The sequence below is a fragment of the Sparus aurata genome, chromosome 11 (genome assembly GCF_900880675.1).
Source record: "Sparus aurata chromosome 11, fSpaAur1.1, whole genome shotgun sequence".
NCBI classification, from domain to species: domain Eukaryota; kingdom Metazoa; phylum Chordata; class Actinopteri; order Spariformes; family Sparidae; genus Sparus; species Sparus aurata.
This window is the reverse complement of record NC_044197.1, coordinates 15,331,153-15,358,541: the sequence shown is the minus strand read 5'-3', so window position 1 is coordinate 15,358,541 and position 27,389 is coordinate 15,331,153. Positions and strand designations below refer to the sequence as shown.

Genomic DNA, 27,389 nt, shown 5'->3' with positions numbered 1-27,389 from the left:
CACGCTCTTATTCAAGTGTTGTATAAAGCCCCTGGATTTATAAAATCAGTATTTTATCACTCTATTTATTTCACAGTTATTGTTCACTCAAGAAATTGGTGTTTAAAAATCGCTTTTGTGATGTTTATTATTTTAGCACTTAGTCTCTGATTTGATTCACGCGGTTTGCCCCCTCTTTCTGACCCCTTGTACAATCTGTCGATCTTTATGACTATCAATTAAATTAATGTATTTTATGTCGTAGAACTTAAAGCAAATACAGATCTTATTTCAGGCATTTAGCTGAAAACCTGGTTTAAAAAAAACACGCTGACTTTGAGATGAGGGAACGGGAAGTGCAAAACCGCTAACTGATTTCCAGGTTTTGGGACTCATTCTTGTTGCACTCTATGGCCAATTACATTAAGATTCATCTTCTGGGAAACATGGATGTGTGAATTAAATAATCCTTCCGCAGTTGTTGAGATTTCTCAGTCTGGATTGAAGCGGAAAACAGATTGTTATCTCCGTTTTGTGATTTCTCCTAAAGTGGTGTTGGTTCCCTCACATGGCCTATATTTTGACTCAGCACAGTGGATCATCTGCATGGCCCCATTACCTGCCCCTCATTCTTTTAGTATTACATCCTTAAATGTTACTACCATGCATCTCTGGGCTGGTGCCCTGCTTTACTGACACCAGCTATGTCTCCTGGGGAGCTCTGTATGAAATATAGCCTCACACACCGTAACAGCAGCATGCAACACATTCACATTCACATGGGCATGCACAACACACACACACTCATTGTGCAGCTGTCGAAGGCCAACTGCATATGGTTCGCAGGCACTTGCATAGATCAACATTTATTATCTCTTTAAAAATTAAAGACCATAGATGTGCTGATAACTCGCTTTCTACAAGCGATAACTGAAAATAATGTTCCCAGCTCTGTGTGGGAATGGATTTTATGTCATTTCACATCTATATTTAAGTAAGTGAGTGCACTCTAAGAAGTGTAGCTGTCTTAACTATAACTCTGGAAAATAAAATAGAAAGCTGCAGGAGGAGAGCTCAATCCACGGTACTCGGAATGATCTGAACATTTGATTAAGAAATCCATCCTTTATGGAGCCTGAAGCATCTTCTATCAGCCTCTGTCGAAATAGAAAATGAATTGATGTTGGATAATTACTTTAACTTGATTTACTCGCTCTCTGTCCCATTTCTTTGCTGGAAATACTGTTTTTTTTTCTTAGCAGTTGGTTAGCCGTTCAGGCTCAGCTATAAAAAACAGCACTTCGTGTTGACCTCCCCCACTGCACTGTGACTTGAAACCATTAAGAAGACGAAGCAGTGTGACCTGTCAACTGGTTCCACCAGTGTGTACGCATGCACATGGAAAAAATGAAAAGTTTTCATGTAATGATGTTTGAAGAGAGAAGCAACACCTTAAACCCCCCACCCACTTTAACGCTAGGAACATGCTATCAGCTAACATGAGGAAGGAAGTGATTCACGTTGCAAAAGTTACAGGTTGAAGAATTTGTTGAGGCTTTAATGAGGCTTTGTATCATCTTAGATTTTGGATAGCGTTATATGTGATATGAAATACGTGTTATCTTTTCCTGGTTTTAAAGGCTACATTACAGTAAAGAGATGTCATTTTCTGAACTCACCAGACTTTTTCTATTTGTTTTAATACTGCCCTTTAACCAGAACCATCGATTGATCTATCTTGGCTCTGACCAGTTGAGGGATGGCTACAGGACCCCTGAGGGTGTCCTGTGGTGTCTGGCACTGGGACATTCAGCTATCAGTTTAAGTTCTGTGGGTTGCAAGGTGTGGTTTCCATGGATCGGATTTATTCTGGAGCCACACGGATGATCCATTGGATTGGGAGCTGGGGAATTTGGAGGCCAGGTCGATGCCTTCAGCTCTTTGTCACATTCCTTAGGCAAATCCTGAAAAAGTATTCAAAATATTTGGTTAAAGTGGATTTTAAATCTGAGTGAGATCTGGAGTAAATATATAGAACATAATTCAATCGTGTCAGTTAAATCAAGCATATTTTAAGTGCTTTAGAGGAGAATCTAAGTTTTTCATGTATACTCGTGTATCGCGAAATAACCTAAAAATATTGCAATCATTTATAGGGCATATCACACAGCCCAATGTCCCGTTAGGGCCCTGACTCACCTGCCGGCCCGTGTTGTAGTTTTTTGCGATGTGTCCTGCGTAGTTGGTACTAGCTGGCCCTTGTTAGCGTCTTTTTAGCTGAGTGAGCATGTAGAAGCGAAGGTGGAACTGATCGCTGAGAGAAATCACTCTGATTGGCTGTTGACCCAAGAAAATCAGTGCACAAGAAGAGAAATAGACACACAAATGGAAAGGGATTTCACTCATTTAGTGTGTTTTCGTCTTATTTTTCGCCTCAGCCTCTTTGCCAGCACCATTTGCAACTTTATATTAGACCTAATATTTAATAGAATTGGCTGCACTAGAGAGAGTGTGAAAATGTGAGGCAAAAACTGCTTTATCATAACAATGGTTTGTATATCTGCAGTCCTGAGTCTTCCTTTTTCCCTTTTGAATGAGGAATACAGACCACTGCAGCCTGGTGGTGTAACAAAAGCAGAAGATACGAGCTAGTTGGCCTTCAGCTTGTCTTTGCGATGTGTTCAAATGCAACTTTTTGGCCGAGACACAGCCGATGTGAGGCTTCAGCCTTCGTCTCCACTAGCTCTTTGATGTCAGTCTGGTCTGTCTGGGCCCTTACAAAAGAAATCCAGTCCAATCATCTCTCCAGATATATTCCTTTCTATTTAAACAAACCCAAAAAAACTTTATGGAAGGATTTATTTTACATGTAAAAAAAACCTTCTTTCTTTTGGTCTGTGAGCTGTTTTGTACAAAGCTTTAATAGTGTGTGTATGCAAGGTGGTGTGTTTATGTGTTGTGTGCAGACTTGCTGAAACTGAACCAGCTGTCACATGCTTGTTTGGACATTAAAGTCCTGACACCCTGAGGAAGATCAATGTGTGCCCTGTCATAGACCTTGAATTCCCTCCCGTCTGTTTATTCAAAGCTTCAGATTTAAATATCAAAGATGATTGAGCTGTGCTTTGAGAGTTCAATGCTGTTAGCTTATTGGAGCAAATAATACCTTTGTAGTGCAACAGGATTTCTTTCAGCTGCTGATGCTTTCAAGCCAAATGGGCGCAGCAGGGAGACTAAGCTATGGCTAAATTGCCTTCTTTGGCCCCTGTTTTAGGATTACACTTCAGTGATGGGTTGTGTCGTATGTGGTCGGCATCAGGATCGACACATTAGGTGCTGTTTGAGAACAGTATGCAGAGAGACAAGCCAGAGACACGTCCGGAGTGTGTGTGTGTGTGTGTGTGTGTGTGTGTGCGCGCGCGCGAGGTATCCATCACATCCATTTCTCCCCCAAATCCAGAGGGAGCCCAAATGTTGCAGCTGCGTGACTTATTTTGCTCCAGGAGGGAGAGTAGGTCTGACAAATGGGGAGAAGGATGCTGGGTAAGCAAACTGAGCCGTCATCAATATCCAACATAGCAGCTGCAAACTGCGGCTTCAGCAGCATGTCTGTGACCCCTAGTGGAGCTGCGAAGAACTTCCTGCTGCACAGACGGGCTCATGCATGCATTCATGACACGGATTTGCGTTTAGCCTGTGAAGGAATCGTTTGTTTATATGACGACGTCATTTGAAATTGAGATGTTGAAAATGGGATATTTCCAGGAGAAGAATTAAAAAATGATTTAATTGAGAATTATTCATGCAGAGCAACAATGAGAACAGGGAAATGACGTGTCACGTATTTAAAGTTTTAAAGCTCTTTGTAGGCTGAATCATTGATAGAACAAGAAGCGGTGCCTCAGGCTGCAGACACACAGAGAACTGATGAATCACTCTTCCATCTAATTCATCTGCAGCCAAAGTTTGATTTGATCCTGTGTGTGTTAAATTAACATTGTTTAGCCCGCCAGAGGGCATTCATAATCCACAGTCTTAGTGATTCACTGCAGCCTCAGTCGGGTTTGTCTGCACAGTGTGTTTTCCCGATCAGAGAAGCTGACACTTAAGAAGCCATTAGATGATGATGTAGGGAAACACTGTAGTGTAGAGTGAAAAATCAAGCAGAACCGACCTGCAGTTGCTGGAACAGTCTTAGTGATAACCTTGGATTGGGTCCTTGGAATTTAATTTAATTTTTGGTTACAGTTCTTGGCTTATATTCAACAGCTCTATGCAAATATAACTGCTGAGTTACCTGATATTCATTCAGGTATTTGGTTGGATTTTGGGGACATTTTAAAGGTCTCTCTGACTTTTGACTCTCCTCTCCTCTTTTCTCCTCTTTTCTCTTTCTTTTCTTTTCTTTTCTTTTCTTTTCTTTCTCTTCTTCTCTTCCTCCTCTCCTCTCCTTTACCTGGTTCCCTGCTATCTGCAGGTCCTTGCACACCTCTGGGGTAAATTTACAGCCATGTGTTGACAATATTGATCTGTCGGGGCTGCCAGTTTGATTATTAACTCTCTTTTCATTCACTCTAATTTTGAGCCTGATAGATATATGGACTAATGGATGGTGTAATTTAAAAACTGAATGGCTGCAGCACCAAGCAGTCGGTGAGAAAAATCCTTATTCAGGGCTTTTTTTGATTAGCCCTGGTACTTCCATTTCACTGTATATTATGATGGATTTCCATCATCAAGATTTAATGTTGTTTTTTTTTCTTTTTGTTTTGCACCGTGTTTTTGAAATGTTTGGTCTCTGAAACCCTGCCCATTAATACAGAGCAATAGAAACATTCCCTAAATGTACTAAATGTGTTCTTTCCACTGAGCAAGAAAACATTTTACAAGCTACTTTTATGCTCTTTTCATAAGATTTTTCAATATTGTGCCTTTACAAGAATGCTTGTCTTGTCCAAGGTGGCTGTATAAAAGGAAATTGCTTTCACCAGTTTCATAACCATGAAAAAGCTGCTTGCATAACCTTATTAATGTATGTACCAACCACAAAGTCCTCTCTTATCTGTACCTTTTATTTTTCTCCGTGATATCTGTCTGTCTGCTTTTACAGGGACTGCACTTAAAGATTGACGCACACACACACTGATGATCAAGTCATGCACCTGAGCACAAACACACTTTAACACTGTAAAATCTGATAAAGTGAATTTTACTTTGAAGAAATTGAGGAAATCCGTTACCTCAAAATTACTAAGTAAAGCAGACTATTGATTCTAAGCTGTTCAAACTTTTTAGCTTGTACAACTTAAATTTTAATAATCTACTTAATTGGTAATTCTGAGGTGATCAAAGTAGCTTTACAGATTTAAGGGGAAGTTTGACACTTTTTATTTCAAAACACTGAAAGAGTTTTCTGTCCCAGTAGATAATGTAGTACCTCTATATGTCACTAGATGGAGATAATTGCACAGTAATTCAATTAACCTCAACTCTTGACTTCATTAAAAGGAAAGGTTCTGAGGCGTCAGACCAATTTTAGAATAAATGACGTGAGAGCAATGTTAGTACACATGTAAATTAATTCCAGACTGAATCGTGACTCTGACATTCACCTTTTATTAAATATGAATGTCATCTACCTGTAATAGAGGCTCTTTGCTGACAGACACTTTTAAACAACCTGACGAACCTGACATCCAGTTTAATCTTTTCACAATGAATGCCTCCATGAAATGTTCGATTAAGTCTGTCATTAATTTTATATTAATTTTAACACTCAATGCTCTCTGGGTTTTCTGTATCCCTGGTGTGATCCATTACTTCACTTCAAGTAACAGGTCATAAAAGATACCATCAAAAAATGGATACCCCAGTGATAATAAAAATCTCTCTCAGATTACAGTTTTTTGTCTGTTTTTTACGAGAAGGACATTAAACACCAACTAAACTAAATTATTTTGTGTTTGCTAAAGCTTTAAAACGTTAATTTTCATCAGCAATAATTGTGGACAAAAAAAAAAAACGCTGTTAAATTGCCCTCTTCGAGCCTCCTCCAATCGACAAATCATGGTGAAATGTCCTCTTTTCACTGTAAGTATGTCACGACTTTCTGTGCGCTGGAGCCCTGCTGCATACAGCTGGTGCCCTCTTTATATTTTTGTGCCCCTGCCCCTCAAACATCGTGAGACCTCCACTGTATATAATTGTGTAAAAATAACCAGAGACTGCTTTTATGAAGAGTAAATGCTGTTTCAGATGTTTTTCCACCCCACAGTTATTATCAGGGCACCACTATGATCATGTTAACATGGACAGCTTGCTGCCGAAGACTGCACTGCAGCGTTTTTTTATCTGCTGCTCAACTTCCTTGGGCCTCAAAATCCTCATAAACCCTGTATGAATGAATTTCTCAAAATCATTTGGTCAGGCTAATCCTCTGCCAAGTCAATACACCGCAGATTAAGTACATGAAGAAGAAACACACAGCTGTCTGCAACTAATGCCGCAAAACCCTAAAACACCCCTCTTTATCTTTTCTAAACTAAGTCACTTAACTTAATCGAGCCTCTGAGACAGCTATAGAGCTGTCAGCGGTTATGTTTTTTTCTAGAGCCCAACTGTTGCTTCGATCACTCTAAACTTGCAATATGTCAGAAAACCAGGTTAACAACATGCTTGTGGAAGGGATCGTTTGTCTGGAGACAACGACCATAACTCAGGGTCCCCGCGGGGAACAATGATTTATAGGCTATTCCGTCTGAAAATCGAGGGTTACAGCGACAGATTCACAGGGCTGAGAATAGGGGGCATGTCAGTTCAGTTGCTAGGAAACAAGTAGGAGGGAGACAACAGAGGAAATCTGGGTTGGGGAGAGAGAGAGGGAGGGTGAGACAGCTGGAGAGATAGAAGAGGGTGAGACGGAGAGACGGAGTGAGAGACAGGCAGAGAAATTGTGCCGCAGGGTAAATATGTTTCATCATGTTTCCTTCGGGCACTGATCAAGAAAAGGCAGCAACAGTGCTATTTCCATGATGTGTTATTACAGAGAGTTGACTATTGATTCTGCCACGTGTAATTATTCCTGCCTCTGTGATCAAAAACTCTTTCCCAGACATTCAAATGCTGCTCCTCATACGGCTAGCCATCGGCACACACCCAGACACACGTACACAAACGTCCTCTCATGTTCCAACCATTACCATCTCAATGAAGCTAAATATAGCCCAATCCCCAAGGCCCCTTCATCTTGCCACATCAATAGGTCTGGCTTTGTCGTCTGTCCGTCCTTCTGTGTTTGCCTCCAGCTTTTTTTCTGTGTCATGTCGAATCCCGAGGTCTGACCGGTGGCACACTGACCCAGCACAGCGGTTATTTTTGGGGGAACTTTTTGAGATAAACAAGTTGATCAATGAGAGCATGACACTTGACACCATGTTGAGCAGGTGCTGTTGTAGGTTATAATGTGAAGAAATAATACATTTTAAAGTGAAAGTGTGTTCAAATGCATTAATCAAATGCAGCGGTTGTCGCAAACTTTCAAATGTGCTTGAAGCTCATTTCTATTGGAATCACGGAAAGTCGTCCCTGGTTTTCAGAAATATTCTGTTATTTGCCACCATGTTTCCACTCCTGTTAATTTGTTTGTCAGACGGCAGATGGCGGGAACAGATTGTTTCTGTGCAGACACATTTCTATTTTTTCCACCAGACTATCATTAGTTTATGTATAGCCATAAGATAGGCAAAATCAGACTGATCACAGTCCAAGCAGGATGGTATCTTCGCTACAATCTGTCTCTGAAGAGCGGGTTGTAAATTTACACGAGTATTAGGGAAGGTTGTGGCAGCGAAGAAAAACCTTTTATCAACTGGTATTCTTCTGAGAGCTGTGATGAGAGAGAGAGACAGAGAGAGAGAGAGAGAGAGAGAGAGAGAGAGAGAGATCTCATAATAAACAAACACAGCAGCATCTGTAAGAGCCAAACAAAGAGCAGACAGGAAGACACGGCTCTGTGGTCAGTTATCCTCAACTTGAAGCTGCACGGGAGCTGCTGCCTCTCTATGGCGGCGATGAATGCACGCTAAGAACATATGTTATGTACTTTTCAAAGCTCAAAATCTAATGAATGTCATCTCGAAATTTAACTTCTAAAACCCATGTCACCCATGTCTTGTGAAATGGATTATAAGTTACAATTTCTCATCTTCCTCCTGGGCAATAAACCCGTGAGATTTGCAGCTATCTCTTGCAAACTGTGTGAAGTGAAGCAGGTACATCCTTTGTCTATTTTGCACAATTCTGCTCAAATGTATGACACACAAAGTAGAGAGATGCACATAACAGATTACACACAACTTCTACCCAAGTTACCAACACCACCAACTGTAGTTGCCACTGGGTGGTTAGATCAGTTAGCCATGGAGCTAGTGTCCCCGACTGGGAGCTTGTAGCAGTGAGGGAGTGTTTGGTGTTTACAGCACAGGAGCTTTGGACCAGGATGGTCCAAGACCAGCTGGTGGTTAGCATGCTATCTTCCGTAAATATCTCTGCATAATGTCAAAACTGTTATTTCCTCACTGTCTGCTGATTATTTTCCAACAAAAAATCTTACATACTGCACCTTTAAAGATAAAGCAGTAACATCATTATCGTTAAAATCTGATATTGTGAAAAGTAGGATAAATCCAAATGTAAGTGAGCTGGATGCTGGGTCACTCAGAAGCTTTGATAATGAATCAAGTCCCTCCTTGTGTTGTGACAGTGTGCAGCAGATGTGGAAAGATTTGCACTTTGAAACAAACATAAAACTGACAGGTTTTATAGGTTCCAGCTTCACAGAAAACACGTCGATGCAGTGTTTGCCCATTAGATGTTATTTATATTGTTGTGTCCTCAGTGTGTGTATGTGTGTGTTGGTATAAAAAGGGCCTCTTGATATTCATATGCTGTAAAATAAACTACAGAATATATATATATTCATACATATTACAGTTTTTAAACTTTTCTGTGGTGCTAGAAGGTTCTGATTACATGCCTGATGAGTTGAAAAAAGCAAGATGTCACAGCAAAACTGGGTGAGCCCACGTTGTAGTCTCTATTCCGGGCAGCATGCGGAAGCATATCTCCTCATGGATGTCTTGTTGCCACAGAGACTAATCTGATAATGACAGGCGGAAAACAATTGTATGTTCCGTAAACCTGGAAGGAAACTTTCAAACTAAACTGCATTCCTCAAATACAAAACACATCAAAGCCTTCATGCTTCTGGAGAACCATAGAGCAAACTACACTACCCACAATCCTTTGGTGCCAATATTCTAATTTGGCATTTAATGTGTTCAAACCTCTGAAAGGGGCACTACGTAGTTTTGGGGAAAACATTTTAATCAGAAGACAAAGATCTTCATTGAATGATTTTCCATGCTTAAACAAACTAAATAAACAAACTCTTATTTTCCTCTGAGAGCAGCTTGTTTATCTGTTATCCAAATAAATAATACTTCTGAGTTTCCATTATTACCTCATTAATAAGATAAATATTGAAAGTCTGAGTTAGAATTTTTTTATCCTAAATACAACCTCTTTAATTAATCGTAATATGGACTTAAAGTTACATCTAATGGAACAACGCAGTTGGAGTGAACTCTTTAGCAGTGCTGACGTCATGATCGTACTGCCTATTCGTGTGTGTTCAGCTCTTTTATACCCGCACATCTAAAGCCCCTTCCACGGCTGTCAACAAGTGCGTTCTGCACACTGATGAAAATGTGTTGACACATCTCACTCAGACAGACACACAGATTCCTTATGTGACGTTGCTCTGTCTGTCCGTGTGTAAATAACGTGTCTTCCCCTGTACGTGTTACTCCCTGCTCTGTAGCTGCCAGCACCTACTATTACGCTTCATGTAATTCAGTTTATGATCAAACTCTCCTTTTTCTTTCCACGTTTCTGCTCATCTCCCCGACATTAAATGGAAAACAACCGAAAGCGAGTCTATCATTTTGAATTTCATTCATGACTGATAGACAGGATCCAGACTGCACAAGAGACTGTGTCGCCCAAGAATATTTCTTAACATGTGTTGAACATTTTTAAAAAAGTCGTTGTTTCTTTATCCTTCACTGAATGCCTTTTGTCTTGAGTATTTTTTAATACTCTAGTCCAAAAATAAGTCCTACATGGCTCATTTCAGGATTCTTTAAAGTTTGGGAAAATGTTCATTTCCACATTTATGTTTTCAGTGTTAGGAATATGCATGATTTCCAGATTAACGCCTGAAAAATCCTTGATTTTCAAAATAATCTGGTGTTTTATCGACACCATCACTCATGTTAACCAAAAATCTTTTAACATTTTAAATGAAAAGTAGATTTTTGAGTCTCATTCCCAACTCTTCAAAAATTGACTTTTTGATGTGGCAGTCCTACACCCCAAAGCATCCGTTTTTAACAATTTGGGAATCCCAGTGCGTCATTATTTGGCAAGTTGGGAATGAGACTCGAAAATCCACTTTTCTTACAAATAGCACCTTGAAAGTAAAAATTTAGATGTGATGATAAAGACTTCAATAGTGGTGATTTCTGGTTTAGGTGTCTTGACAGTTCTTGAAAAATTGCATGAGTTTTACTCTCAGAAAGCTGTAGAAACCACGTATTTCACACAGTATATTTGGTCCTGTTGTTCTTGTTGAGTTAGCACATGTCAGGAAGCTACAATTGTACAACTAATGTCTCATAATCTGCTATTTTTAGCAGACCACATCACAATGAGCTGCACAATGCCTTATTAATGTGTCAGCTTCTCACTCCGGCAAATCCACATCGGACTGGGTTGCAAAATCAAGATTTATCATACAAAGCAACAGTGGCCGACTCAACACGTGTGAGGGGCAGGGGTGAAAAAAACAGAAAAGGGCACCATCTGCATGCATAGCAATAAGGTATCAGGTTCATTTATTGTCACTTTGCAACACAAAGCACAATGCAGTGAAAGTTGTAGCTGCTGTATGCTACACATACATAAACATATACAAGTATTTTAATTAGAGGCATTTAGTATCACATTTTGTAAATGTATTTTGTAATTACATGTTACATGATGAAAAAATAATAATAATACATTAAAATAAACTGAACCTTTCTGATAAACAGAAAGTGATTAAAAATAAACTATGAAGCCGAAAAGTTAAAACAAATCATCAGAGCTCGTTGTGTCCGTTGCGGATGTAATATAACATACCTGGGCTCGTGTGGACAGAAATGGGGTAAACTGCACTGTAGCCTAAAAATAGTTCCAAGAAAATGTAGGATGAATCCAAAGCGTGGGAGCTCGGTGGAAAGATGTTGGCAGGAAGAAATGGAAACTGTGCGAATGGTCACATACGATGACTGAACAAGTAAACACATGTGTGCTGAGAATTCACATGTGGGTTTTTTAAACGTGACTTCTTCCCCCTCAGGGTGAGTAGCTATTTTAGTTACAAGACTATTAAGCGGAGAGCTTGATAATGACCAGGTTTCGGATACAAGCCTGCCAGGTATCTCTTCACACTTTCTATTTCTGAACTGAAATCTTTGTTCTCACCTCAGTCCTGTGGCACTGAGGCTCATTACCAGAGCAGGAGCTGTCAACCTGCTGTCGTGACAGGTAACATTGTTAACCCTGCGTACCTCGGCAAGATTTGTGCAAGCTAGACGTCTTTTACAGCTGTGAGAAGATTTTCAAACACTGACACGTCCACTATGTCATATTAAAAGTCATTTCCCCAACAACATTCGCCTTATGTGACGTTGTGTTATCATGGCTAAGTGTTTTGTGTTTTTCACTATGTAGTCCTCTGTTTTAATAAAGTCAGCGCACATCCCAGTCTGAAAGTTTTATGGGACCTTTTAGGGTCCTGACAAAATATTCAAAAGTCCAATAAAACTTCCTGTTACTTGTATGGCAAAGATGTTTTATTCTGTCTGTGTTTTCCACAGTTCTTTTTGAATTCATCTGTATTTGAAGAAGTTTGATTTCAATTGGAAAACTAAATTTGAGCCATTCAGTCCAATGGAATCTTCGAGGTCTAGAAGAGCTGCACAATTAAATTATCTTATCCCCATTCAATTAGAAGGCTCACACGGCAGAAGTCTCAAGTGCGCATGCTCCATGGGCCACTCAACACCTAAGATACCAGTATTTTCATATCGTGTACATTTTTTTGGCTTCAAAGCACCACTGAACAGCTTTTATAGGAAAGAGAGGGGCTCTGCCTCAATGCTGTGCCCGGATTTAATGTAACGTCCGCGGGTATAACAGCGTCAGGGTCCGTCAGCACATCAGCAACAGCAGGGTCAACAATGGCAGAAAGTTTCAAAGACAAGCTAAAGTGTGCCATCTAGTTGTATCCTTTTGTAACACACATAGTATATCGGCAAGTATGAACAACTACGTTCATGGTGCAGCCGGTTGTCTATGTGACTGCTTGGTTAAAAAGCCTTAGAGGCCCAATGTGTAGGACTTAGTCAGGATCTACTGAGATGTAATATACTCATAAATATGAATCATTGGGGTTTTGTTTTGTATCTACAGAGAGTGTTGATCCTCTTCCAAAGAGTCCACCATGTCACACTGGCATGTTTCTGCAGTAGCCCAGAACTGACAAAACAAACTCTCGCTACAGAGATGTTTCACCAAATCCTACACACTGAACCTTTAATGTAAAATGTTTGGATTAGAACAGACGCTTACAAATATAGATACGCCGGTTTGGATTATGTCATTTCAAATATAAACAGCCGATTTTCACGTGAACTTTCTTACACGTCACCTTTTATGAAGGGCTTTAAGCTGTAACTAACATTAATGGTTAATAAATCACTTGCTAATGCTTTATTGATTGGTAATGAGCACCTGACGAACGAAGTTCGGGGTACAAGTTTGTGATATGTCCTCCTTTAGCATGACATTGTTTTATGTTTCATAAAACTTCTGCTAACTTCTGCTTGACTGTTCGACCACTTTGTGCAAAAGATTTACAGAAAATCTGGACTTAATGGTATTTATAACTGCTTGAAGCGAGAATTCAACGAGCATTAATGATGAAGTACTAACTAATTGTTACCAATTAGAAAGGGACAAACACTAGACAAAGGGATGTGTATCATGTATTATTCTTGTTGATGGCCTTTAACTACGCTATAAAGAATTAACAACTGGCTTATTAACTATTGATGCAGTCATTACTAGGTCTTTATCGTGGGTGTAATGTTGGAAAAGAAGAACCAACTACCCTTAGGACCAGTGGGTTATTTTTGTTGTGACCGCTCTGATGAAAGCTGGAGTGGTTGATTGATCCAAGCCTCCGAACAAATTAAGTGACGTTTCACTTTAATAAAATAACCAGTTTGACTCCAGAAAGGTGCTCACAGCCTTATCTACAACAAAAAAAGCACTAATGGCTCGCGCTCTGCCTTTTTTCCGGTAAAGACCCATCCCTCCACCCTAATCATTCCCGCTAACACCTAATTACCATAAATCACGCCTCACCTCCGAGCCAAGAAAGCTATAGCTGCTGCGCACTCTCACCCCAGCAGAAAACAATGTAATGGTACCACTTGCTTACCGCTGCTCAGAGGACTCAGCTCAGGCAGAAGTAACCTTTTCTGTCACACTCAGCTGAGACCGAAATGACAAAAGGCGAGTCAAACGTGATTAGTCAGTCTTGTAACCAGAGGAGACTGTTTCAGGGAACATTTGTACGTCCCTTCTCAGCATTTTTAATGAGGAGACGTCAGAAATCTGTCTGTTATGTGTTCTATTTTTAATGCACATAATGTGTTGAGGCGCTAATGAGTCGGAGGCCACACACCATTGATCACTGCCTTCGTCATACCGCCATCACTAAACACCCATCAGTGTCAGCGTCGTGCTTAACTCTCTCCTGTGGTTCATCCTCTCTTTGACTTATTGTTCCACCGCCATCACTTGACTACCTTGTTTTTTTCAAAGGAGTACATGATGTCGGCTGGTGAATTTGACTTTAAACTTACTCCTTCAGCTTGACGCTCTTTCATTCCGGCTTCTAATACAGGCTTGATCTTTTGAGAAAGTTTTTATGTCTCAGTTGAAAAATAAAACTACATGTTTGTTCGTTAGTCCATCTGTCGAGACTTGCCAACTTGCCTACTCCATCTGTGGCTCTTAGCTTCAAGCCCACTGGTTCTTACTGAAGATGCAAACAGCTCACAAGGCATGTAGTTTCGTTTTTCTAAAAAAAAAAAAAGGAGAGGTAAACTCTCATTTCTTTTTTCAGCAAACATTATTCAAATAAAGGTAAGAAGTTCATTTCAACTATTTTCAGACCTGGATTAATACACATTCGATGGTTTAGTGTTTGTTCCATCACTTTGGTTTAAACCCACCAAGACGTCACCCATTGGCTTTCGGACTACCATTATGAAGCCTCAAGGGTTGGACAGAGGTGAGGAGAGTTTGACGCTACGGACATCACCATCTTGTTTCTTTGGAGCCAGGGGTGACCGTATTTGGACAAGATGGTGGAGCCAGGGGAGGACACTGACTGGATCAGAACCCGAGGACACGCTGTTGGTTTTGACTAGTCGATCACAAGGTATAGCCACGCCCTAAAGCATACCCTTCTTTAAGGGTTCTTTAAGGCTATTTTACTCTAAACGGGACCATAATTTACTAAATGAACATCATGCTGGCTTTTTTAACTGTCCATAATAAGTCCAAAGGTGTTACATGAGTAGAAATTCTAGACCGATTGACTGCTATTCATAACCTTGTGCCGAGATTACCCACAATGCAACTGACTACAGGTTCGGAACTTTTTTTTAATTCAAATATGCGATGTTATTGGTCATCTTATCTGTATCAGCCATGTGAAGCAGGTGATTATCGGTAATCATTATCGGCTGAACAAAAAAAATTCATGTGGTGCATCCCTAAAAACAAACTACTGGGGAGAGAAAGACAAAGATGTAAACAGAAGAACAATAAACAACCGCTTCGCGAATATTTCTTGAGGACAAGAGGCGGTCAACATGTTTGTTGAAGCTCAAAACTGTGATTATAACTGTTTGTTTTCAAGGAAACTCCACGGGGCCCCTCTTAATCATTGCTCCGTCCGTGATGTCTCATACCTGACAGCTGGAACATCTCACTGCTCTCCTCCTTCCCCTCCTTCCCCGTGAAAAGTCCCGCACGTCCTCATGAGAGCAGCTGATCACTTCCAGCCGGCGCACAGCAGCTCGAATCCCCCTCACTATCACGCCTTCGATAGTGGGCTCTGAACCCTGCAATTAGCCGAAGACGCTCGCTGCTGTGCTCCTCCACAGTGTCTTGGTGTTTTTACAACAGGTGTTTACTCCCATCCAGATCTGATGCGTGACCAGCATTCAGTCTGCCGGCCCCGAGGCGTGACCACGCAGGGTGAGCAACACGAGTCAAAGCCAGGAACGCAGCGTGGCCCCCACCTGCAGATGGTGTCATGAAAGACCTCAGTCTATCTGATCCAAAGCGCAAAATCAGGCTCGAACAGCAGGTTTATGTGCCGCCAAATGGTCAATGATATGAATTTTAATAAAATCTCATTGTGTGTTATTGCACTGTGGATGTTTTCTTCATTGGCTGTTAACTAGACCCCGCGCGTAATAATCGTCAGGGTTGCACAGAGGTGAGGAGAGGTGTGTCTGGTCTTCTCTCTTCCTGCTCTCTCAGGAGAGGGAGACACTTCCTCCAACATCACCACCACCACCACCACCATCATCCCACTGCAGACCAGACGGATTGAGGGTTTTTCTCCTCCTCCCTTGCTGTGACAGGCAGTTGACAGCTTGTGTTTTGTTCGCCTTGTTTCGGGGGGAAATGTCGTGGAAAATAACCAAAGTTTTGTTTTTTGTCCCCCCCCCCTTCCCGCTCGTCCTCTTATGCATGCAGCAGGATAGTGCTCACCAGAAAGAAGAAGAGAGGAGATAAGCGTGATGTGCTCTGAATTACTCAGAGGACCAGTTTATTTAATAATAAATACATTTTTTTTTTTTAAATCCACGGATCACCCTGCTCCTCTGCCTCTCGCTCTGGGGACTGACTGAGGATGGCTGAAGAAGACGTGACCTGTTGCAGCTGGTCTTGAAGCTCTCACAGTGTTCGGATGGATAAAACGCAGCAAAATGATTCAGTTGTTTCAGCTTCGGATTGTTAAATGAGGCGCGATTGATTTACTTTTTGGATACGTGTCCTCTTCGATTACGCAGAGCGCACTCGAAGGAAGAGAGTCGACGTGCTTTGCTTAATGTTTTGAACAGATTTTCGCTCAGATTTTGAAGTTGACGGGGGGGTGTTTTCGCGACTAAAACAGACGATGGACTAAAACTGGTCCGGATCTCGCCACTCCGCTGCGGTCACACGGAGCGCAGCACCGCGCCCTGCTTTCCAGGAGACTATAACCTCCTTTTCCTGCCTCCTGTCTCACACTGTCCTCCCAATTTAACAGGATGGCCCGCTTTGGAGACGACGTCCCGGGCTTGTTGGGCTCCGGGGATGGAGGGTCCGAGCGCAACAGGAACCGCGATGGAGCGGCCGTGTCCACAGGTGGCATCTCCCCAGCCTTCAAGCAGACCAAAGCGCAGCGTGCCCGCACCATGGCCTTGTACAACCCCATCCCGGTCAGAGAGAACTGCTTCACCGTCAACAGGTCCCTCTTCATCTTCGGCGAGGACAACGTGGTCAGGAAGTACGCCAAGAAAATCATTGAGTGGCCATATCCTTTTCTGCTTCATGGTGCGAGTGAAGCGGGTGGTGTGTGAAATGTGCAGGAAGTCACGCTGGGGTTGAATTACAGAGGTGGGTAAACTGTGCTCGCTGTGTTTAACTCGTGAAAAGGGGCCAGAGCATCTCTTTCATAATCCATTTGTGGTCCCCAGTTTGAACATGAATGTCTCATATGTCTCCACAAGTGCGCACAAATACACATGCAACCCTAAAACAACCACATCCTCTCTAGTGCGTGTGCCTGTGCTATACAGAGTCAGCACCATGGACAGCACACAGAGCCACATATGATTGATTTAACACACACACACACACACACACACACACACACACACACAGAGAGAGAGAGAGAGAGAGAGAGAGAGAGAATTGCATGTTTAATACATTACTTTTTGGTTCATTAACTGATCAACTAATTTAAATACCATACTGCACAGCACATTATTAATCTATTAGAAGGGCATGACGAACACACCAAATCTGTCTTTTTTTAATTTAAAATGAAATGTTCCTCCTTATTTCATGGAGCAATCATCCAAAAGTGGATGTAATAAGCCGATACATCAGTGTGACTCAGGTTATGACAACAGCTATATCTAGACCAAAACTACTGCAGAGGGGGAGGAGGTGTCAGTGGAAAGTGGATTAGAGGAACACACAGGAGTTTCTCCTCTATGTGTCCATGGCTGTGAATCTCTTCTGTCAACGAAAGCCTATGAAGCTGTCATTGTCATGTGTCAAACTCAACTAAGGCTGCGTCAAATAATCGATTAGTTTATGACGGAAAATGATTTGCAGCTATTTTTGATAAACGATGACTGGTTCTAGTCATTTTTTGAGCAGAACTATCAAACATTCTTTGAGAGGATTTGCCTCATTTGACTGTAAACTGTTTATACAAAACAAGACATCTGCAATGCAGAACTCTTATTAAGTGTATTTTCCTTATTTTTAATCAAAAATAGCCTGTTACGCATAATGTAAGTAACATTTTAAAGAGATCAATGGGTCTTGTTTTAGACAGTTTTAACTTATTCCATTTGCAGCCTTTTTGTATCAGTGAGAAACACCTTGTGTTCATTGTCTTTTATTTATTTTTGAAGCAGCATTTTTTTCAGTTCGAAGACATCTCTCCTGTCCTATTTTTATGATTCAATTTTGTATTCTTGGCTAACTCAACCACTTAACACAACCATTTAAAATGCATCTGCTCCTATCTGCCTGAGTACTAAATCAGGTGGAGGCATTATCCAAATGTGTGTTACATAACACTTTTATTAACTCTCAGTAGTACGATTACATTAATGATTATTTGGCGGCGTTATCAAACCTAATGACTCACTCTTGTATCACTGAAAGGGGAGAGACTTTATTATTTCCTCCCCCTGTTGCTGAGGAGGACGACCACACGCAGATGTCCATCGGTGGCGTGTTTGTGCTGCTGCTGCTGCTGCTGTTTTGCGGCTCACCAGGTGTCCTTGCCAGGTGTGGCCTCTCCTCTGCTATTGTTCTGCTCCATTCAGCAGCTTCCTGAGTGTATGACTGGCCCACTGCTGATTTAAGAAAAAAAAAAAAACAGCAAATAGAATCCATTGTTGATCGCGGCGTATTGTTGTCTCCTCTGGGTTTGCCCCTCTGTTGAGGTGATTAAAAATAGAAACGGGATGAATTTCAATCAACGGCTGAGGGAAAAGGGTTGAAGCATGCGTATGTGTTGGTTATCTAATGACAGTTTTGTCAGCCGTCCAATGGTTGGGTCGTAACATTAACCGTACTACAACTGCACTGTATTCTGTGGCTTTATGTCACAATACTGTGTGTGCTGTAGTGACCATGAGGAAACGAGTCAGACTGAATGACCTGCAGGTTAATGTGCTGTTATGGAGGGAGTGTCTCATTACAGCTAATGAGCTCTACTGTATCTGATTAACAGACATTAACAGGAATCATATGTGATGATGTCTGACCGCCGTGTCGTGTGCTATTACAGACAGTCATCACTCACTCGGTTATTCTGTATTAGACTGTTTGCTAATATGGTTTTGAAGGGAGTGATGCTGAGCTGAGTGTTGCTGTGCTCTGGTCAATATCCACTGTGGCTGTAATGAGTGGCTCTCTCTAATTACACAGTGTGTGAGGTATGACGGCAGTGTGAAGAGCCACAGTGAATACAGAGGTAAGAAAACCTATTGTACAAACAGGACAATGATGATACACACACACACACGCACACACACACAGGTTTTATTTTTTTTACTTGAGAGGACCGTCATTAATATCGAGCACCTTTCCTCACTTTAGTAAATGAAGCAATACTACAGAGTACCCTGCATACAAAATTATACCCAGACCTGCTAACTAACTTTTTCGGCCACTTGGGGTTTGATGAAAAAAGTTTTAGACATATTAAATTGACATATTTTAAGTTCATATGGTGAACAAACCTATTTACACATTCTGCAGTGATTTCAGACCACATTGAAAAATGTAAGTCCAATCACCCGTTTTCAGTTTCTACCAGCTCCTGAAAGAAATGTCTGGCTCTTCAGCTGCTAAATGCTCTACTGAGTTCACCAGCTAGCCTCTAGCTGTGTCATCGCCTCGTGCCAGGGCCATTGCAGAGTGTCACTAGTTGTCAGGCCTTGTTGCCAGCTTTTTGGCCAGGTCAGCATGTAGAGCCAGTGCGCAAGAGGGGAAACTTAAAAAATAAGAAAAGGAAAGCCCTTTGATGGCTGTAGTTTCGATACCGTTTATGATTTCATCCGTTTAACGCTGGGGCGGGTGCAGCTCAGGAGGTACGGCGATTGGTCGAGTAATCGCTGGCTCAAATCCGTGCCTCCACTCCCGGCTGCATGTCAAAGTATCCTTAAGCAAGATACTGGAACCCAAATTGCCCCTGATGAGCAGTTGGCGCAGTACATGGCTGCCTCTGCCATCAGTGTATGAATGTGTGTGTGAACGTGAGTAGAATGGAAAAGCACTATAGAAACACATATCCATTTACCATCCATTTGACGCAGGTTCTCTTTATTTTTCACCTCCACCTGTTCACTAGGGCCATATGCAACTCTTTATCAGGCATGTTCTTTGATTTGAAGTAGCTATTTTAGAAAGAGTGGTGGCCTGGAGAGGTATCTCCTCTCACACATTTGGCTGTCTGCTGCAGTCTTCGCTGTGTGTGTAAGTGCAGCTTTGTGGCCACAGGTGACGTGGACCCTCATTGTGTTGAGCAGGTGGTGTACTGGGAGTTTTTAGAGCTTCCAGCTTTGAGAGCGGTGAGAACCAAAACAGTAAGGTTGTGGGCTGGACACCTAATCGGCAAGACAAAACTTGCTATAAGCTCAGCAAAAATAACTGCCATTATTTGGTCACAAAATGTTACTTATTAACATGTTTTGGGTTTTTTTGCAAAAACAATACGTTATGATTTTACAGGGAGGTTAATATGTTGCTGTAATTCTTGGCCAGTAGCAGCGACTCCCTTCCCTTCTAGCTATTAATATGAGGTTCCCTGGCTAAGCTGTTCATTTTCCTTCGACCGTACAACAGAGAACTGGCGTTAAGGAGCAGTTTGAGAACTCAGTCTTTGTACCTTTTTAACCTCAGCCCTTTACTAAACCTCGCATATCTGAATCTATTTCCAATTCTTTAAGTCCTAACGCTCAACCAGCTCCTTGAAGAAGTGAAAACCACACTTAAACATCCTCACTCCACAAATCTCCTCACTGTCTTTGTCTAAAACGCATATTGGTCCTCACAGAAATCGCTATACAGGAGCACACACACGCACACGCACACACACACACACACACACACACACACACACACACACACACACACACACACACACACCCACATACATGCACGCAATCTCCGCAGGACATCTCTTAAAAGGTCAGCCTTGTGTTTGGAGTACAACTTGCCGCTGTCACCTCACCGTACAAGCCCCTTTTTTTTTCTCTGAGTGCTCAATTAACAGCATATGATCAATTCAGGAATCATTCAGAGGTCTGAGAGGCACGGAGGGCTTTGTGCTGGCTCGTTTCTTTGAGTTCTTATTCTCTCTTTTGGCCTACAGGAGTTAGAGGTAGTGTGTGTGAGTCTACAGTAGCTGCCTGGGGTCTCAGTTGATGGAAGGCTAAAGGAGGCCTGGCAGGGAAGAGGCAGGGCTAATTAAGCAGGCGGGCTGAGCGTAGTGCGGCAGGCCTGGTGAGGACCGGCAGCTGCTCCCTCTGTCTGATCCCCACTGGGACCCCCCCCCAGTGGGAAGTTTCCCATTGAGAAGGTACACCTCTAAATAATAGATTGATTGGTTTAATAGAGTTTGTTTCATCAGCCACACAGAAATAACCACATGCCTGATACTTTTTTAAGCATGCAACAGTAAGACAGGTTCTTTAGATATTGGACAGGAAATGGCACAGATTATGTATTCTTACTTGGTGTAACCAGGACTTAAAATTCACAAATGGTAATTTCATTAAGGCGCATTTAAGGTTGTAAATTCTTTGTGTATGGCTCTGGGGTCAGCTTATACTTGAGGAACATCATTAATTTCCCTCTTAACTACATTGCATCCTTGCTTGAAAAACCGAAATGGAAAATTAGAGCGGAAATGACCCTGGTGTCCCCTTGTGCAGTTATTGTCTTATCCTCATTTAATCTCCATTTAGCGCTTGCTTTTTTTAACCTCTTAAATGAGGAGCACATTTTCAGAGCGAATCTGAACGAAAATTACACAAGTAATTGTGGATGTAACTTTTGATAATTATGTCACAGAAAGTGGAGACAACCAACCCTAACAAACATCACAATCACATGAGGCGTGTTCCAGCCTCCTCCAGCGGTTTCCTCGGGCCTCTGGTATTATAACTGTGTATCCACTGGCCCTCTATATCTCCTGACAGAGGTGTATATAAGTGCAGCCTGTGGCTCTCAGTTGACAGGGTTTACTCACAGGGCTGACTGATCTATGGCCGCATTCATCCCCAGGATTGATCGGCTGGCTCAAGCGGGCCACTGAGGTGTGGAGGTGATGCGGAATTAAAGGAATATTGAACTGCGTTTGGTGCAGCAGTCTGTTAAATCCATTCGGCTGACAACACCTTTTATTCCGTGCACATTTAATGAATTGTTGTAGTCTAGAATTTTTAATGAAGTTGTTGTGTATCAGTTTCTTGATTTGACTCCACATGGAGATTAAACTCCTGGCTTTGCTCCGTGTTTGTGTATTAAACGCCGCTCTTTGCCTTTGACACATGCTCACTCACACACAAACACGCACACACACACACGGACACACAGACAGCTGATAATTCACAGCTTTCCAATAAGCCAGCCTCAGATGCCTGTGATTCATTTTGATTTTCACCTCCATGTAATGATAATCACAGGGGCTCGGATCCAATCTGGGCTTGAGCGTATTCACAGATGCACAGGGCATCACACTCTGTCTCCGTGTCTATTTTTACACGCATGTTTGAAGAATCGAGGCAGAGCGCCAGCGTCACTGTGACTCACAGGACTGCTGACGAGACGCCTCGCTGCTAAAGCTGGTAGACAATCCGTGATCAACGTCACACACCAGAACGGCACAGAGGCGTTTTGTGGTTACTGACACTTGTTGAGTGTGTAACTTATGCTGAGCTCAGTGTAGGTTTTTACTCTTTTTTCACAGGGGAGAGAATTTATTAAAATGTCAACCGAAGTCAGGAAACACCAGATATATCAGTCACAACCTGGAGGCAGATAATTCCTCGAGTACATTGAAAAGGCTGCAGTGGCAAAAATCAGTCATATCAACAGATCGAATTGCCATGTATTAAAGAAGGGGTCTCTCTACAGAGCTCTTTGGCATCTTTCAGCTCATTGTTTCGGTTTTCTGACGCTGCAATTTTGCTGTTTTGATACACACTCACAGGTCTCATTGAGTCACTCTTGGCCGAACAACAGTACAACAACTACCCAGCACAAACGGCAGACAGACACAAGCCAGGATTTATTATAAATGTATAAGAGATGTTAAATTTTTAGAAACTCAGCGAAAGATTAAGTGAATTGATGCACGTCTTCATCCACTACCCCATCAGGTATTAGGAGTTGGTTTGCTTAAAGGTCATATTGGTAAGAAAAGTAGATTTGAGTCTCAGTCCTAACTCATCAAAAACTGACGCTTTGTGGTGCCAGCCATCCCGCGCTTCAATCCGAAAGCGTCAGTTTTCGATGAGCTGGGAATCCATCCATCCATCCATTATCTGAAAACGCTTACCCTTTTCAGGGTCACGGGGGGGCTGGAGCCGATCCCAGCTGACATTGGGCAAGGCCTGGATAGTCGCCAGTTCATCACAGGGCTGACATATAGAGACAAACAACCATCCATGTTCACATTCACACCTACAGACAGTTTAGAGTAACCTCTTAACCCTAACTTACAAAGACGAGCTGGGAATGAGACTCAAAAATCTACTTTTCTTATAAATACAGCTGGAAGAGCTAATTCTTCAGTCAGGTGCCATCAAACCGGTGCAGAGGAAGGAGCGCAGTGAGATGATGTCATTAAATTAGCGCCTGTCAAACCTCATGGTAAACAATTATACAGAAAGCACAAATGGTTTGTTTATTTCATCGGTTATTTTGAGTAGTCTTTTCATCACTGCACACAAATCTAATGTTTTGGTCTGCCGACAATGTTGGCATCTCTTCAGTGTTCAAGTCAGATGTTTCATGTACATCATGAATTATCCAATAAGTCGGTTTCCATTGTACTTAGTTGAATTTTGTTTTATGGACACTCCAACTTTTCTGTCTCTGCCTAGGTTAAAAACTGTATTATTTATTATTATTTTTTATCATTATTTTTCAGATTGAGTGGACATTTCTGCTTTTCCACTCAAGTGTTTTATGCTCAAATTGAAAATATGCTTCGACAAAGGTGGATGGAAACCTTACCAACAATCAGGTCAACATAGTTTTAGCAGTTAACAGCTAAAGATTCAATTTCCTTAACAAACCAAAAACTAGTGGCAGTTTTCTCAGAAGCTAATGGAGACCAAAGACCGAGCTGAGACTATTACATATTTGCTGGATGTGTTATAGGTTGGTTACCACATGTTCAACATGTATCAACATAAAAAGCGATTAAGTAAACTTGGAACTTTATACAGACAATATACAGGTCACCTATGTTCCAACGATAAGTGAAAATACAAAATAACATAAATTTTTTAAACATATTTTTATCATGAAAATGGTTTAAAAGAATAATAAAGAAACCTATAAAATACATGAATGTATCACTTTTACTTCTTTTTATATTTCATCACACCCAAATGTCCACTTTGACAATAATGATAAGATCCGTCATGTCGTCATTAAAACTAGTCTGCCATATGGAGCAAAGCCGTAGTTTGTATGTGTGGTGTGTGTGTGAGTGTGTGTGTGTGTGTGTGTGTGTGTGTGTGGAGTGTGTGACAGAGATAGTTGTGCCGCCTCGTAGCATTGACTTTTGGCTGGAATAGAAGCCTGTTGCCGTGGATACCTCTGTCTTTCTGTCTTCATTATCTCTCTTTCCTTCTCTTCCTTACCTACCTCTCTCTGTCTCCCCCCTCCCCTCGTCTCCCCCCCTCGTCCTGTTTGTTGTGTGTGTTTGAGGGAGGCAGGGTGTGGCGACTGGCTGCTACTGAGGATTCTCTGTGAGCCTAAAGTGACGCTAGTTATTGAGGAGAAGTGAATCAAAACATACATTACACTCCCTAAAAGGAAACACGCTTTGAAACAACCCCTCAGCAATAAAAACACTTTTTGCTTTTTGTTGTCAGGCTCGTTTTCTTCTGTCTGCTGCTCGGAATTTGTTTTTCTAAAAACCTCTAAGCGATTTTACTTGAAATCACTGAGCCAATCTGTAAACGCAGCCTTGGTTTAAGTAAGAATGGGCTAGTGGGAGTACGATTGCCTGTTTATTTAGCTTCCCATCACTCACTTGTCCCTGAGTAACCCCGCTGGGTGCAGCTGCCAGCGCAACATCGATGTCAGTCTTACATAGTCTCATTGCCTCCTCTTCACCTACCCGTTTCACAAGCCTCTGACTCCCTATATAACCATCATCTTCTCCTCCGCTGATCATCCCTCTTATCACTTTCTCCTGTGTCATTCTTGCCTGTTATCTCTGCCTCCTTCCTCCTTCCGTTCTCCCTCCCTGTCTTCACTCTGCAGATTTAAGCTCCCTGCCTTCCTACCTCTTCTGCAGAAAGGGGGACTGCCCACGCAGAGTATTAGATAAAGAGCACATTGCTGGCTGAGCTCAACCCCAGTGCAGGTCCCATGGAACAAGCGGTGAAGCTTGCAAAAGTAACCCTGTTTATAGGATCACATCTCAGACCCAGCCACTCATTCCTGTGCGATAAACCTTCCATTGCCTCCGTGTGTTTGTGTCGCTCTCTGTTGACCTCAGATAAGGTACCGCCTGGTTACGTCTCCGGCCCTGGGGCCTCTAACATGCTTGGTTAATTCTGTTTCATGCAGAGGGGGATTCAGTGTTAGCCTGTCTGTCTACACTTACATGACACCGTAATTGCCGCCGCTGGGATTGATTAACTCAATTAACTCAATATTTTTTTTTCTGAATTGTTTCTAGTCATTGTGTATAGACCTGTCAACGCTCTGTATGAGAAAGGTTTTTAGTGCCATGTCTTACACTACACACATTTCCTGTACTACTTTTGTGCTCTGCTGAAGAGACGACATCGCGGTCAACTGTGACCCAGAAACCTGTGTTCATAGGTTTGACTTTCTGTGGACAATTCACAAGTCACTTACATACATTAATTAAAAGATGAGCCAGCCACTATTTAGTGATTTTAGTGTTGTTATACAGGGTGCTTGCAGGTCTATTAAAAGTCATACACTGCAGCCACTGCAGATGTGATCTTCTGAATCAATGACATACTGAAACATGTAAATAAAGGTTCGTGGGTTAAAAATACCAGAATTTCCTGTTAAAAATACAAATAGTTCTAAATTTGCAATTGGCACAAAACTTTTCATCTACTGTAATTTTTTAATCTTTTGATTTATTTTTGTCAAAATGAGTCAAACTCTTCTGTGTGCGTTCCAAATCTTTAAAACTACCTCTGAACCTAATACTGTCTTTTTATTTCAAACTTGCACTCTCCCGTTGGCAAAATGTCAATTAACTTAACTCACCCTAACAATCATATTTCTACCTGACACCTACCTCTGGATGGCTCATATCTACTACATACAGCACACTTGCATGAATAAGGAGAAGGTGGTTTGTCCCAAAATCAGTGTAGAAAACAATCTTGAATTTTTAATTAAAGGGTCTGACACCTGAAGACATCCTGTTATATGAAAAGACCAAAACCAACAATGACCTGCTTGTGTATCCCGAGCCTGATGTAGCTTATTCCTCTGCTCCTTCATTATTATCAAAAACTCTTTAAACGCATCATGCACAGGGTGGCATTTACCTCCATTACCATGAGCATGAGCACAGTAGTTTATTTTGAGCTGATCCCACTTACATCCTGCTGCTGTTGATACTCAGTGAAGCGCACCAAATCGGCAGCTTAAATTAGTGTCTATCCTTTTTGCATAATGTTTGTTAAAACCTGGATGTTGCCTGGATGTTTTGGAAAATAATAAAGTACTTAGAACATGCTTAGGGGCTTGGGCTGTGTGGTTTTGATGCTTTCAAAGTAAGTCAAATATAGAATATATCCAGTCTTTTCTTTTAATTTAAGATACTTTACCACTTAATCAACATTGTCAGTCGTAAGTTCCTTAACTTCAGCCCTCCACTCCGTTTGAGTACATGATCCTCACTACCATCATCGCCAACTGTATCGTCTTGGCTCTGGAGCAGCACCTTCCTGGAGAGGACAAAACTCCCATGTCTAAGAGACTGGTGAGATACTTACACTTCAGCATATGCAACAATATTTTGCACTTTTCTGTCACCTTGATGTGATTACACAATAAGTCTCAGCTTCCTCTGATGGAGCCTACAGATCCTCAGAAAACCCAGACCTGACAGATAAACTTATTATCACTCTTGCTTTGCGTTCGCAGGAGAAAACAGAGCCGTACTTCATCGGGATGTTCTGTTTTGAAGCCGGGATAAAGATCATCGCCCTCGGCTTTGTGTTTCATAAAGGCTCTTACCTGAGGAACGGATGGAACGTTATGGACTTCATTGTGGTCCTCAGTGGGTGAGTCGAAAAGTGTGTGTGTGTGTGTGTGTGTGTGTGTGTGTGTGTGTGTGTGTGTATGGATAGCGTTGTGAATTAAAGGGATAGTGATTCTGTGAGATTTAAAACATCCAGTGTTTTATGTGCTTATGTGGCTGCCAGTTGTTTCTAGCTGGTTTTGTGGCTCAAGTTTCCAGACAAATGAAATGTTCTTGGTTCATTTTGTCATGATGAAGCCATGCTGTCTGTCAGATGGCAACTCCAGTCTCCTTATACACAAAAACACTCATCGGCCCTCTGTTCTTGTAGTTGATTGAGATTATATTCATTTCAGAAAACAGTTCATGTCTCCAGATGCTGCATGCTGCACCCATTACTACTGTCCTCGTTTAAACTTTTCATGTGTTTACTATCAGCGCT

The 27,389-nt window shown here is 41.7% G+C and overlaps 1 protein-coding gene across 12 annotated transcripts in view; it reads left to right on the top strand.

Annotated features, from left to right (window-relative positions):
* Nucleotides 1-27,389, top strand: part of cacna1ea (calcium channel, voltage-dependent, R type, alpha 1E subunit a) — a 110,152-nt gene that overhangs the window by 22,364 nt on the left and 60,399 nt on the right. For all 12 annotated transcript variants that reach the window (XR_003985894.1, XR_003985893.1, XR_003985892.1 and 9 more), the window contains 3 exons: nucleotides 16,484-16,750; nucleotides 26,581-26,686; nucleotides 26,851-26,990. Coding sequence is in view for 9 of the 12 variants with exons in the window: in XM_030432715.1 (XP_030288575.1) it covers nucleotides 16,484-16,750; nucleotides 26,581-26,686; nucleotides 26,851-26,990 (513 nt within the window). In the remaining 3 variants the exon portion in view is untranslated. The remainder of the gene's footprint in view (nucleotides 1-16,483; nucleotides 16,751-26,580; nucleotides 26,687-26,850; nucleotides 26,991-27,389) is intronic.